This window comes from Girardinichthys multiradiatus, chromosome 5 (assembly GCF_021462225.1).
Source record: "Girardinichthys multiradiatus isolate DD_20200921_A chromosome 5, DD_fGirMul_XY1, whole genome shotgun sequence".
NCBI classification, from domain to species: domain Eukaryota; kingdom Metazoa; phylum Chordata; class Actinopteri; order Cyprinodontiformes; family Goodeidae; genus Girardinichthys; species Girardinichthys multiradiatus.
In genome coordinates this window covers 41,714,351-41,730,828 of record NC_061798.1, presented here as the reverse complement: position 1 = coordinate 41,730,828, position 16,478 = coordinate 41,714,351, and the positions used below count along the sequence as shown (strand labels likewise).

The 16,478-nt window shown below is 39.3% G+C and overlaps 1 protein-coding gene across 2 annotated transcripts in view; it reads left to right on the top strand.

The window, feature by feature from the left end:
* LOC124868735 (protein sidekick-1-like) overlaps positions 1 to 16,478 on the top strand; it is a 421,512-nt gene that overhangs the window by 159,092 nt on the left and 245,942 nt on the right. For both annotated transcript variants that reach the window (XM_047366264.1, XM_047366265.1), the window contains exons 2-4: positions 4,808 to 4,964; positions 9,041 to 9,147; positions 10,016 to 10,163. In XM_047366264.1, coding sequence (XP_047222220.1) covers positions 4,808 to 4,964; positions 9,041 to 9,147; positions 10,016 to 10,163 — 412 coding nt within the window. The remainder of the gene's footprint in view (positions 1 to 4,807; positions 4,965 to 9,040; positions 9,148 to 10,015; positions 10,164 to 16,478) is intronic.

Here is a 16,478-nt window from a genome sequence, read left to right as displayed (position 1 = left end):
TGCAGTAAAACAGAGGAGGAACAGAGGCTCTGAGACAACTGGGATGAAAGTATAAAAAGAGAAAATCTTACAATGAAGAAAAAGAAGGCTGGAGAACAAAAACAGAAATCTCATAATTTTGATGATATAAAAATGTGAAAATAATGAAACTTTTTACTCCCGAGGACATTTTTTGGTCTGGCAACCAATCTGGATTAGTTTAATTTTCATTTCCTTTTATAAGAAATATTGTCATTCTGCTCCTTCAATTGCAGAGCTTCCATCACATGCAAGTCATGAGCAACACACACCAAGAGCATCAGAGAAAACAGTTTTTCCATTACTTTGTTAAAAGGGTACAGCGTTTCAGTTTCTCATCTTGACATTGGCAGTTCTTTGAAACGAATGCTACAAGAAGGTACTCCTTGACCTGCAGTAATCGAGTCAGATGCTTTGGGCTGCAAATTGACTTATTTTAATAGCACGAGGTGGAAAAGTTACAAAGCATTCTGATCAGAAACAAATGCGTTAGAAATAACAGAGGGTTTACCCAGGATTCAGAAACTGATTGATTTATTTTGCAAATGACTTAACTGTGTAGGTTTATCAAACACATTTTCAGTTTTTTTTTATTAAAACCTTTTTTCTACAATGCAGTAAGTCATAAAACAATATACGGTATGTTGAAACCAAAGAGATTTACAACTGGGTAAGCTGGAATGACTACTGAAAGAAGAATGGAAAACGTTTCGCTGAGTTATCAACCTCCTCATACATACTGAAATCAGCAGATAAGTGTGCTACTTTTATCCACTTTTATGTGTGAATGGCACATTTAAAGCCACAACCCATATTTAGATGCTGCAGACTTTTTCCAGTTGATCCTGGCTTGGCCACATGTTGAAAGGTCCAGTACCTTGGTGCTGTGCACAAGCCTCTTTAGCCTTGATGCCAGCAGGCTGTGTGATGATGAGCCAACTCTGAGTACCTGAGCCAGGAGTTAAAGATTTGATTGCATTGTTTAGACAGCAGCTGCAGCTGAGCCATTTTGCAGATGTACCTTGCAAGGCTGGCCAGGTGGATTTCAACATGATAATCAGAAAATTCCTCTCGGTGAGGCCATAAATGACTGCACAATTCAATTCAATTCAATTCAAAAATACTTTTTTAATCCCAAAGGGAAATTAAATCCATCAACGTGTAATGTTTTTGGTTGTTGCTGAAGTACAGCTTACATTGTTTTTTCTATAAAGTGCAAAAACAAATAAATATATTACAAGGTGCATCAGCTGGACAGCCTGTGACAAGCTTGAGTGAACAGCGTAATCATCACCGTTGCTCGGGTTTTTGTTGACATCTGGATCATTTTAACATGATTTCAAATAGACTTTTTGTGGATTCGAATTGAGTCTGTTACCGATATCTACCAAAGTTTTTTAAAAAGTAACACATTTAAATCATACAGGTCCTTCTCAAAATATTAGCATATTGTGATAAAGTTCATTATTTTCCAAAAAGTCATGATGAAAATTTAACATTCATATATTTTAGATTCATTGCACACTAACTGAAATATTTCAGGTCTTTTATTGTCTTAATATGGATGATTTTGGCATACAGCTCATGAAAACCCAAAATTCCTATCTCACAAAATTAGCATATTTCGTCCGACCAATAAAAGAAAAGTGTTTTTAATACAAAAAACGTCAACCTTCAAATAATCATGTACAGTTATGCACTCAATACTTGGTCGGGAATCCTTTTGCAGAAATGACTGCTTCAATGCGGCGTGGCATGAAGGCAATCAGCCTGTGGCACTGCTGAGGTCTTATGGAGGCCCAGGATGCTTCGATAGCGGCGTTTAGCCCATCCAGAGTGTTGGGTCTTGAGTCTCTCAACGTTCTCTTCACAATATCCCACAGATTCTCTATGGGGTTCAGGTCAGGAGAGTTGGCAGGCCAATTGAGCACAGTGATACCATGGTCAGTAAACCATTTACCAGTGGTTTTGGCACTGTGAGCAGGTGCCAGGTCGTGCTGAAAAATGAAATCTTCATCTCCATAAAGCTTTTCAGCAGATGGAAGCATGAAGTGCTCCAAAATCTCCTGATAGCTAGCTGCATTGACCCTGCCCTTGATAAAACACAGTGGACCAACACCAGCAGCTGACACGGCACCCCAGACCATCACTGACTGTGGGTACTTGACACTGGACTTCTGGCATTTTGGCATTTCCTTCTCCCCAGTCTTCCTCCAGACTCTGGCACCTTGATTTCCGAATGACATGCAGAATTTGCTTTCATCCGAAAGAAGTACTTTGGACCACTGAGCAACAGTCCAGTGCTGCTTCTCTGTAGCCCAGGTCAGGCGCTTCTGCCGCTGTTTCTGGTTCAAAAGTGGCTTGACCTGGGGAACCTGTAGCCCATTTCCTGCACACGCCTGTGCACGGTGGCTCTGGATGTTTCTACTCCAGACTCAGTCCACTGCTTCCGCAGGTCCCCCAAGGTCTGGAACCGGCCCTTCTCCACAATCTTCCTCAGGGTCCGGTCACCTCTTCTCGTTGTGCAGCGTTTTCTGACACACTTTTTCCTTCCCACTGACTTCCCACTGAGGTGCCTTGATACAGCACTCTGGGAACAGCCTATTCGTTCAGAAATTTCTTTCTGTGTCTTACCCTCTTGCTTGAGGGTGTCAATAGTGGCCTTCTGGACAGCAGTCAGGTCGGCAGTCTTACCCATGATTGGGGTTTTGAGCGGTGAACCAGGCTGGGAGTTTTAAAGGCCTCAGGAATCTTTTGCAGGTGTTTAGAGTTAACTCGTTGATTCAGATGATTAGGTTCATAGCTCGTTTAGAGACCCTTTTAATGATATGCTAATTTTGTGAGATAGGAATTTTGGGTTTTCATGAGCTGTATGCCAAAATCATCCGTATTAAGACAATAAAAGACCTGAAATATTTCAGTTAGTGTGCAATGAATCTAAAATATATGAATGTTAAATTTTCATCATGACATTATGGAAAATAATGAACTTTATCACAATATGCTAATATTTTGAGAAGGACCTGTAATGTTGGTTTGAAATCTGTCTATAGGGGTGTTTGCCAGAGTTTTCTCTGACTGTATGTGTCAGAGCTGCCTCTCTCCCTACTGTTGCTGTGCACTGCCGTTTGGCTGGCTGAAGGGAAAGTCCTGTGTTTTTAACTCGCTTATAAGTAAGACAAATCCATTTCCAGTTGTGATAAATAGCAGACTGTCATGGAGTGGAAACTAAAGGAGCGCCACCCATCACTTTTATCACAATGAGAAGCAAAGATGTATAATATTCTGCATATCAGGCACTTGAGAACTGTGACTAAATCTATTGGAAGCTTGTGCAATATTTACACTTAGATCTTTGGTATTAAATAAAAATTTTGATAAATACTGTTAGTGATAAGATTAAGAGAATAGTAATAGTATTAGCAGGAGCAGGAGCAGGAGCTGGAAAAATGGTTGCCAAAACCTTTTAGTCTCTCTCAGGATATTCCCATTTTATGTTTGTAAGGATTATGATTATTGATTAATGAATATTTATCAAAACGTATGATTAAAAAACCTACTTCAGAAAAATATTTTCTTAACCAAAAAGCAATGCTTACGAATAGAAATCAGAGATGTCCTCTGCTGTTTTGATTATGGGCTCAAAGCCCTTAATAATTGGAATTAGTTAATTTTCATTAACAAATGATAATTATTAACCAAAACCACTAAATGTCACTGTTTATTCAACCGATTCACCGAAGGTGGGAGAACTTTGACCTTATTTTGACAGATTAATCCCTCTTGCACGAAATAAACACATAGTTTCTATTTATATATGTGAACATTTATTGAAACCATATAGCCCTGATATAATTACTATTCTGGTCCAAAACCCTTCACCAAACTAACTAGCACTATTCTACAAAAAGAGTAAAATGATTACCTAACTAATCATAAAATGAAACATATGTGCATTGAGTGTCTATGAAGATCAAACCAGCAGTTTTATGGACAAAATGTGGAGGTCTTCGATCGGTTATGAATCTTCTGACCTTCTTCTAGACAGAAGACAGAATTCCAGCTTTCAAGTTCTTCCGGGAATGGCCATGTGGAGGAAAAGTTGACCTGCAAGCTTTTGTCTCTCCAGATATGTGCCTCTGTTGCGTCGTCCCGTGAGACATGCTGGAAATGGCAACGAAAATTTGGTTTTGGCGGGTTTTATAATCCTAGGTGACATCAGAGCTGCAACGCGTGTTGAGCTGCGCATGTCAATCTGCGCAGCCTAGTCGGTCTGTCCGACCAAAATTGATGACCCCAACATGTTATAATCTTAAAGTAGATGGAATATTTTATAACACATTTCAGAATCCTTTTGGAATATCCTCCAACACTGACTTAGATTGAGCAAATAAATATATACAACATATGTTAGTAAGGAAAAATCAGTATTGTATGAAATCAACATAATTCCTTTACTCTTACATTCATCCCTGATACCTGCTTATCCTTGCAGTGTCTCAGAGAACAATGACAATACTAATGATTACAATAATAAACAAATCAGATAGAGCACAAAGTCATAAAATAAATAAATACATGTTGAAAAGTTAATGAATGAGCTGAACTGTAGCATTCTGTCCCTCTGCCATCAGTTAGGCTGGTTGCTAAACACTCACTTTAAATAACCTTTGTTTTGTTTCCTCATGTATAAATGCAGTTTATTTATCCTGATTTGTTCTAAATAACCAATGCAGACCTTCACAAGAAAGTAACTAGAATTCTTTACTTGTTTCTCTGTGTCCATCAGAAGTAGCTCCCTACTTGCAAGGAGGAGAATGGGGGCAGCAGGTGGTGCTGGAGGGTAACAGGCTGGTGCTGACCTGCCCGGCTGGGGGCAGCTGGCCTTTGGAGTACCGCTGGACTCAGAACAACAACAACATCACAGACTGGACACCACAGTACAGGTCAGTTGTCACTCACTGGCTGGTTATTATGTCATGCTTTCATTTTTGATTGCCTTTTGATCCTGGAATGTGTATTTATTTTATTTGTCCTTTGGAATTATTTTCTATATAGTTTTTTATATTGAACAAACAACTACAGCATGGTTGGAGAAGGTCAGAGCTTTTAAACAGTAGAGCCAAAGAGAAATTAATACGGTTGCATTAGCACCATAAATACGTATATGCACTGGGGAAAGAGGAGTAGCTCCAATCAATACTTAGAGCTGCTTCTCTGCTTGATGCTTTGTGCCTCCCTTCCGCTGTCTCTTTCTCCCAGTCCCCATTTGAGTTGGAGGCAAAAACTAAACAGGAAAACTGAAGCTGTGAAACCAAATTGTTTTTCACATCAGTCAGAAATGAAGGAATCTTGGGAACGCAAAGACACCGAGGGAGAAAGTGGTTGAGCCAGCATTCAGTAGACAGACAATTGTCCAAGCCAGGAGGCATTGTTTGGCACTGGGCTGCCACTTCAGTTGGTGAGTCAGGCCTACACTGAACTGGCAAGGCACTGTGAATAAGACTGTGTAAGCCACATACTGAAATGGTTAGCCTGTTACACCTTTATAGTTTATAGATTTACAAATTTTGCTCAATCTCACTCATCTTTTAGGGGGTGTATTATTTGTTATAGCTCAGTTGTTCATGAGGATTCTTGATTTAGTTGTTTTTGTTATTTCAATCACCATGTTGTTTACTCAATTACATTTTTCTTAATTGCCTTGTTTTCGGTTAGACGTCATAAGCAAAATTTGCCAAAGGGCCAAACGGTAAATAAGAGAACATCAAAAAATAAAAAATAAAAATTAGTTTTGATTTTGACAGCATCCAGTGGCTGATGTTCCTGCTAATCACTGCTTTGATGCTAATTATGTTAGCTCCAGGTCTAAACTCATTAACTCACCAAAACAACTACTGGTGAAGCATTTCATTATTTACTTACAACAAATTAGTCTGTCAGGAGTTTCACCCAGTCAGGCTTTTTGATTTTTTCATACACTAAAATTATTCCTCGTCAGGGCATTAGTGTTTCACCGTGTCTCTTTACTGGAATTTCATCTGTTGCCAATCAGATTCTTTTTATATTTATGCTTTTTTTCCTCTTTCTTCTATAGAAAGTACTCCTTGGTCTGCAATTATGTATTTAGCTGTGCGTCTTTATGGTTCCATTGCAAACATGTGCCTGTCTTTCAATTTGACCTTTTAGCCTTTCTTCCAAAGAAAGGTTGCTTCCTGTTCAGGATTTACACGATTGCCCAGGATCAGAGATTGCTGCAAAGTCAATGACTTAGATTTAGAACTTAGATATAGAACCTTTTACCTATTGGCATTTTATCATCTGCTAAATTTGACTGTTTGGAACTGGATCTTGATCAGAATTTATGATTTTACTGTACTGGGATAAATTTAACAGTTTCAAACTGAATTTGATTAAATAAAATTCAGACATTATTGGACCTGTTTGAGTCATGAAGTACCTTAACATGGCATTTGTTTTGAATCAGTGCTTTACGAATTAATTAAAATGAGAATGTTTCATATTGCTCAGTGGGGAATAATGCAGTACATACACAAGAAGAGAAAGCTACCTTTAAAAGTACATTACAGTGTTACAAGCTCTTAATACTAATAAAATAAGAATATTTACTTTGCGTGCCATCATTTCTTTATTCTGAGCTTGATTACATCTGACCTTCTGCATCTTTTAGGGCATGAATGATTAATAATTGAATATTTTGTGGATTGGATTTGCAGGTAAATGTGTTGCAGGAGGCAGGGTCAAGAACAGACTAGTTATTGTAAGATTATGGTATATATCGATATATCTAAGCACATTTAGTTACCACCAACATCAAGAACTGGTGAGGAAAGGCTTAGCTCCCAGTTGTAAAATCAAGTCCAGTCAACAAAGAACCCCACCCCATAGCCAACAGAGCTCCAACAATATAGTGCCCTGTACACAAACTAATACCTCGCGGGCTTTTTATTGGGATTCAATGTGATAGAAAAACACAAAGTAGTGCATAACTCTAAAATGGACCAAAATAGACTGATAGCTCTCAAAAGCCTTTTTTACCAAATGTCTGACATACAGATTTGCCACCCTGAGTCAAATATTTGCCATCAAGCCATCTTTCAGTTGTAAGTATTTTCAGTAAAAGACAGTTTTTTTTTTTTTTTGCAAACTAGCATTTTTTAAGTGTTGTCACAGATTCTCAGGAGCATTAAGGTCACAGACTTTGGCTGTAATGTACTAACATAAATCATGTTTTGATCTAAACCATTTCTCTCTTGATCTGGCTGTGTGTTTACAGTCATTGTCCTGCTGAAAGGGGAACTACAGCACCAGTCGCAGGTCATCTGTAGCCTCTAACAGGTTTTCTTCCAGGATTGCCCTGTATATAGCTCCATCTATCTTCCCATCAATTCTGACCAGCTTCGTTGTCCCTGACAAAGAAAAACCATCCCCACACCATGATGGTGCCATCACCGTGTTTTACCAGAATGATGGGGTGTTCAGGATGATGTTTAATGTTTTCTGCCACAAAGAGACCTTCAGTTTGGGCTCATCCAACCTGAGGACCTTCTTCTACGTGTTTGCTGTTTCTCCTACATATCTTGTGAAAAACCACACAGCGGTTCCCTTTTGGCTTTCATTTAACAATGAATTTGTTCTTGCCACACTTGCATAAAGTCCAGATTTGGGAAAAGTGTGACCAGTAAATGTCCTGTCGACATATTCTCCTACTTGGGCTTTGAATCTCTGCAGTTCCTCCAGAGTTACCATTGGTCTTTTTGGCTGCTTCTCAGATTATTCTCTCCATGCCTGTTAGTCCTGGTATGCAGCCTTTTGTTGGTTGGTTTGCATGTGTAGTATACCTTTTGTTTGAAGGGTGCTGCATGAGATATTCGAAGCGTGGGATGTTGTTTTATAACCTAACTCTGCCCTGACCTCTCTGCAGTGTTCCCTGGTCTTCATGATGCTGTTTATTCACTAGTGATGTCTATAAACCCTGTGAGGCCTTCACAGAACAGCTGGATTTATATGAAATTACGTGCAGGTGGACTTTATTTACTTCTGAAACAGTTGCAATGGATTTCATTTAGAGGTATCAAAGTAAAGTGCGTTAAAACCAAAGGCATGGAACACTTTTTTATTTCATTTCTATTTGTAAAAATGTTTGAACACCATGTACAGTATTATTTCCTTTCACTTTAGAATAATGTAGTTAATGTATGTACATTATGTATGGCTGCTTAGTGTTGCTTAGTGAAAAATGTCTTAACGTTTCTGGTTGTAACGTTACAGAATGTGCAGACATTTTAAATAAATAAGTGGTATTTTCAAACAGAACTAAAAACCCATTTTACATGTCTGTTAGAGATGTAATGGCAGGCTGACAGAGATAGGAAGATTCAGCAATAGACAGCTTCCAACATGAAAATCTGTTTCTGGATTAGAGTTGCTGCGTAATGTGTCATTCCTGATTCAAACAGAGCTGTCTGTGCGCCTTTGATGTACATGTGCGGCTGCTCGCGTTGGTGTTTGTGTACGTTGGCAGCATACACCAACAGCCTGGGAGTTAAGTACTTGGCTGCCCTGGTATTCATAATGAGCCCCAAAGCGATGTCCAGTTTCACTGTGTCTATCTAGTTTCTGTGCACACGCGTGTGTGCATGTGCATATGTATCTTTGTGTGTTTGTCCAGCATGGTACCAACCTAGATCCGGTGCCAACTCTCCCATTAGTGAAGCACTGTGCATTAAAACCTCATTACCAATCGTTCTCAGGAAGAAATACATGTTAAAAATCTCAAAATACTCACGCATACACATATGTTTGCACACACAAAACAGACACAAACACAATCCGGCAACCACAGAGCCAATCTATTTTCCCTGTCAAGGTCATGGATGCATATGGCCAAACAGACCTCCATCTCCTTTCATGTCTGTCTTGTTAAGCCCCCTCTTGTGTTTATTTTCCTCCTATTCTGAGAATAGAGCGCACTCAGTCTCCGATCTGTGTCGTCTTTTAGGTTGTCTATGCCATCTCTGAGGAGAACTGATGCTGGCTTGTATCAGTGCATGGTGAGGAACAGGATGGGAGCTGTAATACACAGGAGAACAGAGGTGCACGTTGCCTGTAAGTATAGATACACACATATTAATGTAAACTGTGCAGACGACTACAGCTGTGTCCGATGCTCTGCAGCTACACTGGTTGAAACCTTATTTGGAAATTGCCAAATAAGATTTTCAGTATCACAAATAGCCATTTTTCTGTATTATCTTTATTAATTTTGAATTTAATGGCAATCAAAATGTAAACATGTAACAGGATGATGTCTAGCTTCATCTGCCGAAATAAAGTTTCTGCTGGAGCTCATTTCTATTATTTCTTTGTAGAAAGGTCCATAGGCTTTTTTCTGATGGAACTACAGATTTATGGCTTTCATTTTCCTTTTTAGTTGTACGTTGGTGGGGATTTAATTTACACAGTAAAATAAATAAAAATTGCTGGCAGGAGAGCATCAAAAATGATTAGGAGCTGTATTTAGTCAGGAACTCTGAACTGTTCAAAAATGGCTCAACTGGGATTGGCCCGAGTATAAATGTTCTTGAGTGAAAGGTCGGTTGGAGGTAGATCACTTCAAACACCAGGCCGTATTTGCATTAAGAACCATTTTGTTGAAAAGGATTTGACATCATCTCGCGTTCATATTACATTGCAATGCTTCAAAGTCTGTAAAGGTTCTTAGTATCAATGTTGCTTTTGAAAATTTTTATATTAAGCTTGTTTGTTGCTCAGCCCCCAGATGGTTACAAATCTCCTGTGTGTTTAAGCTCAATCGTCTGGACACTGACAACATTAACGTTCTCTCAGTTTGTTGACTGGAATAACAGTTTAACTAATGTTACCATCTGATCATATATCATATATCATTACATTTAACTTTTATTTTATTGTTTCTGATGCTGACTTAAACCTCTCTCTTCTCCTTTTTTTTAAGTTCTGGAAAATTTTACTCCTGGGGAGCAGAGAAAGACAGCGACTCAGGGCCGAGTCGCCTTCATCAGCCCGCCTCCTCTGGCTTCCTTTCCTAGACCCCTGGTCACATGGTTCAAAGATGGACACAAGATCATCCCCAACAACCGAATGTATGTTTTTCCAACCGCTCTTTCCTTTCTCTCTCTCTCTCTTAAGCATATAAATATACAGTTTTTTTTATTGCTGACATGCAAATCTTCAAGTGCTGTTTGTGTCTAACAAAACACACCTTAAGATAACATCCGAGGTTTATGTTTCTCATCCCTCAGCAGTGTATTAATTACTTTGCTCCGGAAACACAAAAGATCTTTTAAGTCGTTGCATGGCAGTTGTCATGAATAATAAGCTGTTTAGATAACTGCCCTTTTTCATTATAATTGACTGAGGACATTATCAAGAAGAGATCAAACTGAATTCTCAATTAATCAAATCTAGAAGCTTATTAAATAAATGTAGTAGCAGAGAAGATGTTCTTTTGTATGAATTTGTGCAACAGAAATGTGAGGGGTCCTCAGATGTCTCGTGTAGATGTATTTCACAGCCTTTTTGTTTGATGCTATTGTCTGGCTCCTTTTGAAATGTCTTCAATTTGCATATTATTTCTTAGTTACTGCAGATATATTTTTTCTGAATAAGAGGACAGTGTTTTAATAATGGAGGTATTCACAGCGTGGTTCAGTTTTGAAATGTGTATGTTTTGTAAAGTCACCCATCAGTGAACAGGTTTTTTATTTTTTTTATTTTTGCTCTTAAACGTAGATAACAAACTTACCATTAATTGCCATAACTGCCTGCTAAAAGCCAAAGAGTAACTTTTACCACACAATTAATGTTTGTAACCACTTGACAAGTGCTTTTTATAATGATAATTTGTTCAGTCAAGTTAAACAACAGTCTGAGTCAGTTTGACTTTGCTATTTCATATGGATGGAAATTAATACTTTTCTTTCTGTCACCTTAAAGAGCCCTCATTGAGCTTATTGATGGTGGTCTGCAATTATGTTGCCACTCAAAAAATGTGTCCATGTGAAAAGGTGTTTACTGCCAGAGCATGACCAGTAGACTTTATCAGACTCCTTCTGTGCTGTTATCTGTACAAAAAAATAAAACCTTTCATAAAACTTTCAGACATGATCAATATGTTGCGTAGGTTTAGGGCAACGAGCACAATTGTTTTATTCTTATCAGGTGCTAAAATCTGGATGAGAAGATATATTATCACATTTCATATTGAAGGGCAAAATCCCTTTTACAACTTTTTATTTGTAGTTCCCTTCAGTTTTTAGTGATATTTACACTCATTTTAATGATCAACGTTTAGAAAGTATGTAACAAACCCTGGGACCCGGACAGGCGAAACGTAGTCGAATGATGTTGAAGAACTTTGAAGCTCAGGGGGCAAAACAAAACACAATGTCCACCTGAGACAATTGTACCGATTTATATGGGGATAAATCGGTCAGGAGAACTGTTGTTTGACAGCAGGTGCTTGGAGATCTAACAACTTGGCACAAATTAGAGGGATTTAAAAGCTCTGTGCCCAGTCTGCCTGTAATTTACCACAGTGGCAAATGACAAGTCTTCATCAGCTGGGCCTCCTTTTTTAAGCTTCGAGTTTTACACTCATCAGATCTTCTGAGCCCTAAAAGGTCTGAAAATGAAGCTCAACATCTCTTACTGTATGTTGCTTCTTTTTAACCCTCTGGATCATTACAGTTGTGCTGTTGCTGTAAGCTAAGTTTGTTTCTGCCAAAGCCATACTGTAAAGTATGTTTGCTTTATTTGTTTAAAATAGTTTCAGAACTTTGTCTCTTTTTTTCCTCACAATTTTTTATTTGATTTTTAAAAGCATAGCCCACTGTAAACATGTCTGACATTAACAAATGTCCTTGTGATACACAGCAAACATAACTCAGCTTAGTCATATGGCATCAATTCATAAATGCTGTTGTGAGGTTTTTGGGTTTGTGGAAAAGAAGAACCATTGACGAAGTGCATTCCTGATAGACAACTCAAATTAAACTTTAAAGCAATACTTTTATGTGTTTTTAGATCTGCGTGTTTTTATTTAACCTTTCACGTTCTTGTAAAAATGAATGTGCTGTCGGTCTTTTGCTTTGCAATGCCTCCAATGCTGCGCAGACAGTTACAAAAATGGGTATATTGGCGATGGCCCAAAACCACCGAACACAGCCCCTCAGCACGGTACACGAACGTGCGCGTCTGTCGTAACGCTGTTTGTAAGGACAGAAACAGACATCACTGCTCTTAGTGGATGATTTGTCCTACTGGTCTTAAGCTGTTGCCCCCGCGACCCGGTTTCAGATAAGCGACAGAAGATGGATAGAGAACTGAAATGTTAATGTGATCAGGATGTAGACGTTCATCTCTGTAGTGTGAAATTAAATATTTTCATTTTGATTTGCTTGTAGCCCACAGACGCACACTGTGATTCGTGCCCAACACTTCCTTCGAATCTGCATAGAAAAGACTAATTTGCAGGTTTCTTCACAGCTCCTCTCTTGTCTCAGCAAGAGAGGAGCTCTTGCTGCATCCCTTAACTCACTCTTTTCCACCTCTAAATTATTCTTTATGTTGCTCAGTCCGCTTAGTTGCCTCTCTCTTTCACTCTGTCTTTTTTGCATTTGCTTTCTTGCTACAGGATGCGGCATTACTAAAGTCCTGTCCCTGAATAAACTGCCTAACTGCTGTGGCGTATGCATGCCAGCGTGCACGCAAACGTAATCCTTCTCTGCAGGCCGATCTCAGTTGCGTCTACCTGGCTCGAGCATCTCTGCGCGCGCTCATGCGTGGCAGAGGGGAGTGCATTGAATATTTGCACAGCTCACAGTGTGCTAGTGCGTTAGTGTTTGAGTGCAAGGTTATGCTGGATGATCCCGCGGCCCAGTGAGACATTGCCAGACGGTGCCTGGCGTTTGGCTGTCTTTGTGGTGACCAAGCTGATGATGTCGTTCATGAAGTTTATTGATCCGATATGCACAGCTCCCAGGGTCCTTGGCCCTATCTCGCTCATACTGACGTCCTGCCTCTGTCCCACTGCTCTGGATTTATGTCAACCTGCCTGCCTGCCTGTAATGCTGCTCTGCATAGCAAGCGCACACACAATGCGAGCCTGTGTGTGTGTCTTTACTCTGCCTGTTGTCGCACACATACATCCTGCAGTTTGGGGAAGACTCTCAAACTCCACATCCCTCACACTGGTCAGCAAAAGGCAGTGCAAGCTGTTCCTTCTCACTCACTCAGCTTGAATCTAACGGAGGCTTTGTTGTTTTTTCCGCTCCATAGCCATTGGCCGGTTGCTGTTATCAAGATATACCAGGAGTTTAAAAAGTTACTGCTTCCAGCCTTCTAAAATGACCCACCACAGCATTCCTAAAGTTTAAAGTCCTTTTTTAAGGTGCCAGACAAAGTGCTGGAGGGATCTGGGTTATCTGTGTGAAGCATGCACTTCCCCTACCTGCTGCCATGCACTGCTGGTCAGCTGGCTAAAACAAGGTCAGCACACTTAACTTAATTTACAAGAAAGACAACTGAGTTCTTTGAAAATAGTTATTCAATAAAAAGTCAAAGTAAATAAAGGCATTTTAGTCACTCTAACACTGCTATGAATCTCAATGTTCTGCACATTTACGCCTCGATACGTTAGTGTAAAATAAAAAGCTATTTTGTTTAATCATTCACTTAAAAATTGAAAAAAAAAGTCATACATTATATAGACTCATTACAAAGATATATTTTATTCAAGCTTTTATGTTAATCTTCATGATTATGACTCACAGCTCATGAACACCTAAAACCCAGTTTCTCAGGAAATTTAAATATTGCATAAAACCATTAAAAATAAGTATTTTTAATACAGAAATTTCAGCCCATTAAAAAGTACGAAGGTAAGATCTTTGTGGCTGTGTGTGAGCACCTCAATGGATGGTTGCATTTCATGTGAACGAGAGGCAGCATCAGACGTGTTTTACTTGGGACAAGACAAGGCTGGACTCCTGGATGTTCTGTGTGAAGTTTCCATAATTTCTGATGACTGGTGGAGCTGGTTTTGGTCCATTGGGTTTTATCGAGTCCACAGCCATCTATCAGGAAATTTAACAAGGCTGTTATTAAAGCAACCCGGGCTTCCACTCCAGCAGAACAGACAGATCTCCTCCATGCTCTGCTGCATTGATGCAGTGATGTAAAAGGAGCCCAGACCCAATGTTTGAATTTATAAACAGTGCTGTACTTTTCAGGGGGCCAGAATTTCTGTATGAAACAAGTTTTTTCTATTTGTCTTATTTATATTTAAAAATTTCAGCCCAATACCCCTTAAAATTAACAAAATAAACATTTAGAATGTTTTTAAATGATATACACTACCGATCAAAAGTATTTTTATGACTATTTACATTGTAGATTCTCAACAAAAGCAGCAAAACTATGAATGAACTCACATGGAATTATATAGTAAACATAAAGTAAACATTTTTATATTTTAGATTCTTCATAATAGCCACCCTTTGCTTTGATTACTGCTTTGTTCTCTTGGCATTCTCTCCATGAGAGAGATGGTCATGAGGTGGTCACCTGAAATAGTTTTCCAAAGAGCCTTGAAAAAACTTCCCAGACATTCATTGAGAGACGGTCAAAGGTTAATATTTCAGTCATCACACCAAAGGGCGGCTACTTTTTAGGAATCTAACTTATAAAACATATTTAAAGTTCTACAATTTTTCATTTGCTACATAATTCCATATATGTTCATTCACTGCTTTGATGCCTTCAGTGAGAATCTATGTACAATATTTTTAGTCATAAAACCATTAAATGAGAAAAGGGTTCTTAAACTTTTGACCGGTTGTTCATTTGTTCATTCATTCATTCATCTTCTATATCACTTATTCCACAGTGGGTTACGGGGAAGCTGGTGCCTATTTTCAGCAGTCTATGGGCGAGAGTCAGGGTATACCCTGGACAGGTCGCCAATCCATCGCAGGGCAACACAGAGACATACAGGACAAACAACCACGCACACACTCATTCACCCCTACGGGCAATTTTAGAGAAACCAATTAACCTAACAGTCATGTTTTTGGACTGTGGGAGGAAGCCGGAGTACCCGGAGAGAACCCATGGAGAACATACAAACTCTATGCAGAAAGACCCCCGGCGAACCCAGGACCTTCTTGCTGCAAGGCAACAGTGTTATGAACCGCGCCACCATGCAATTTATGTGTTTTGCTTTTTAAACTAAAGTAAAGGTATAAATGGACTTTTTGATTAAATTCTGATATTCTACACACGTGGACAAAATTGTTGGTACCCCTCGGTTAATGACAGAAAAACCCACAATGGTCACAGAAATAACTTGAATCTGACAAACGCTCATGAGGAGTGGGCCAAAATACCTGCTGAGAGGTGCAGAAGTCTCAGTCTTGACAGTTATAGGAATCGTTTGAATGCAGTGATTGCCTCAAAAGGTTGTGCGACAAAATATTAAGTTAAGGGTACCATCATTTTTGTCCAGGTCTGTTTCAGGGGTTTATTTTTTTTTAAATAATTCTGTTGAAGCATGTTTGAAAAGCAATGTCTGAAGTTCATTTGTTAATTTTCATAGAATTTTTATTCATTATTGTGTTTGTCAGATTCATGTTATTTCTGTGACCATGGTGGGTTTTTCTTTCATTAACCAAGGGGTACCAACAATTTTGTCCATGTGTGTATTTAACATGCACCTGTAAGCATTTTTACTTGGATACCACTACTTTATTTAGTCATCCACTTATCACTTATCCTAGATTAGGTGGCGGTGGTAACAGGCCCAGGAGGGAACCAGAGAATTCTTAACCCCAGCGACCTTCTCCAGCTCCTTCTGGGGAATCCTAAGGTCTTCCCAGGCCAGATGGGATATACTGTCCCTCCAGCGAGTTCACAGTCTTCCTCTGGGTTTCTTCCCAGTGGGAAGTGCCCAGAAAACCTCCAACTGACTCCTTTTGACTCGAAAAAACAGCGGCTCTCCTTTAAGCTCTCCGTGGATGAGGGAGCTCCTCACCCTAACTCTAACGCTGAGTCCAGCCACCCTACAGAGGAAGCTCATTTCAGCCAATTAGATCATGTGACACATTTTTATTTTTATTTTGTGTAAATACCATAACATTAAAACTTGTAGTGTTTTTGCTCAGTGTTTTCATACAGTACGAATCTCATACTTACACATGCCTACGGCTATATCTTTGTGCACTTCTCTCCCTCCTCTCCCAAAAATATTTTTCCTGCTCTTCCTAATATTTTTTAACATTAAACACGTCGAGTCTGTTTCCCTCTGCATTTGGCACAAGCCTGACACCTCACCGCCGTAGACACTGATATGTATTTTAGCTGTGACCTGGAGCCCTGGCTGAGAAGTGTGAGCTGCCGCT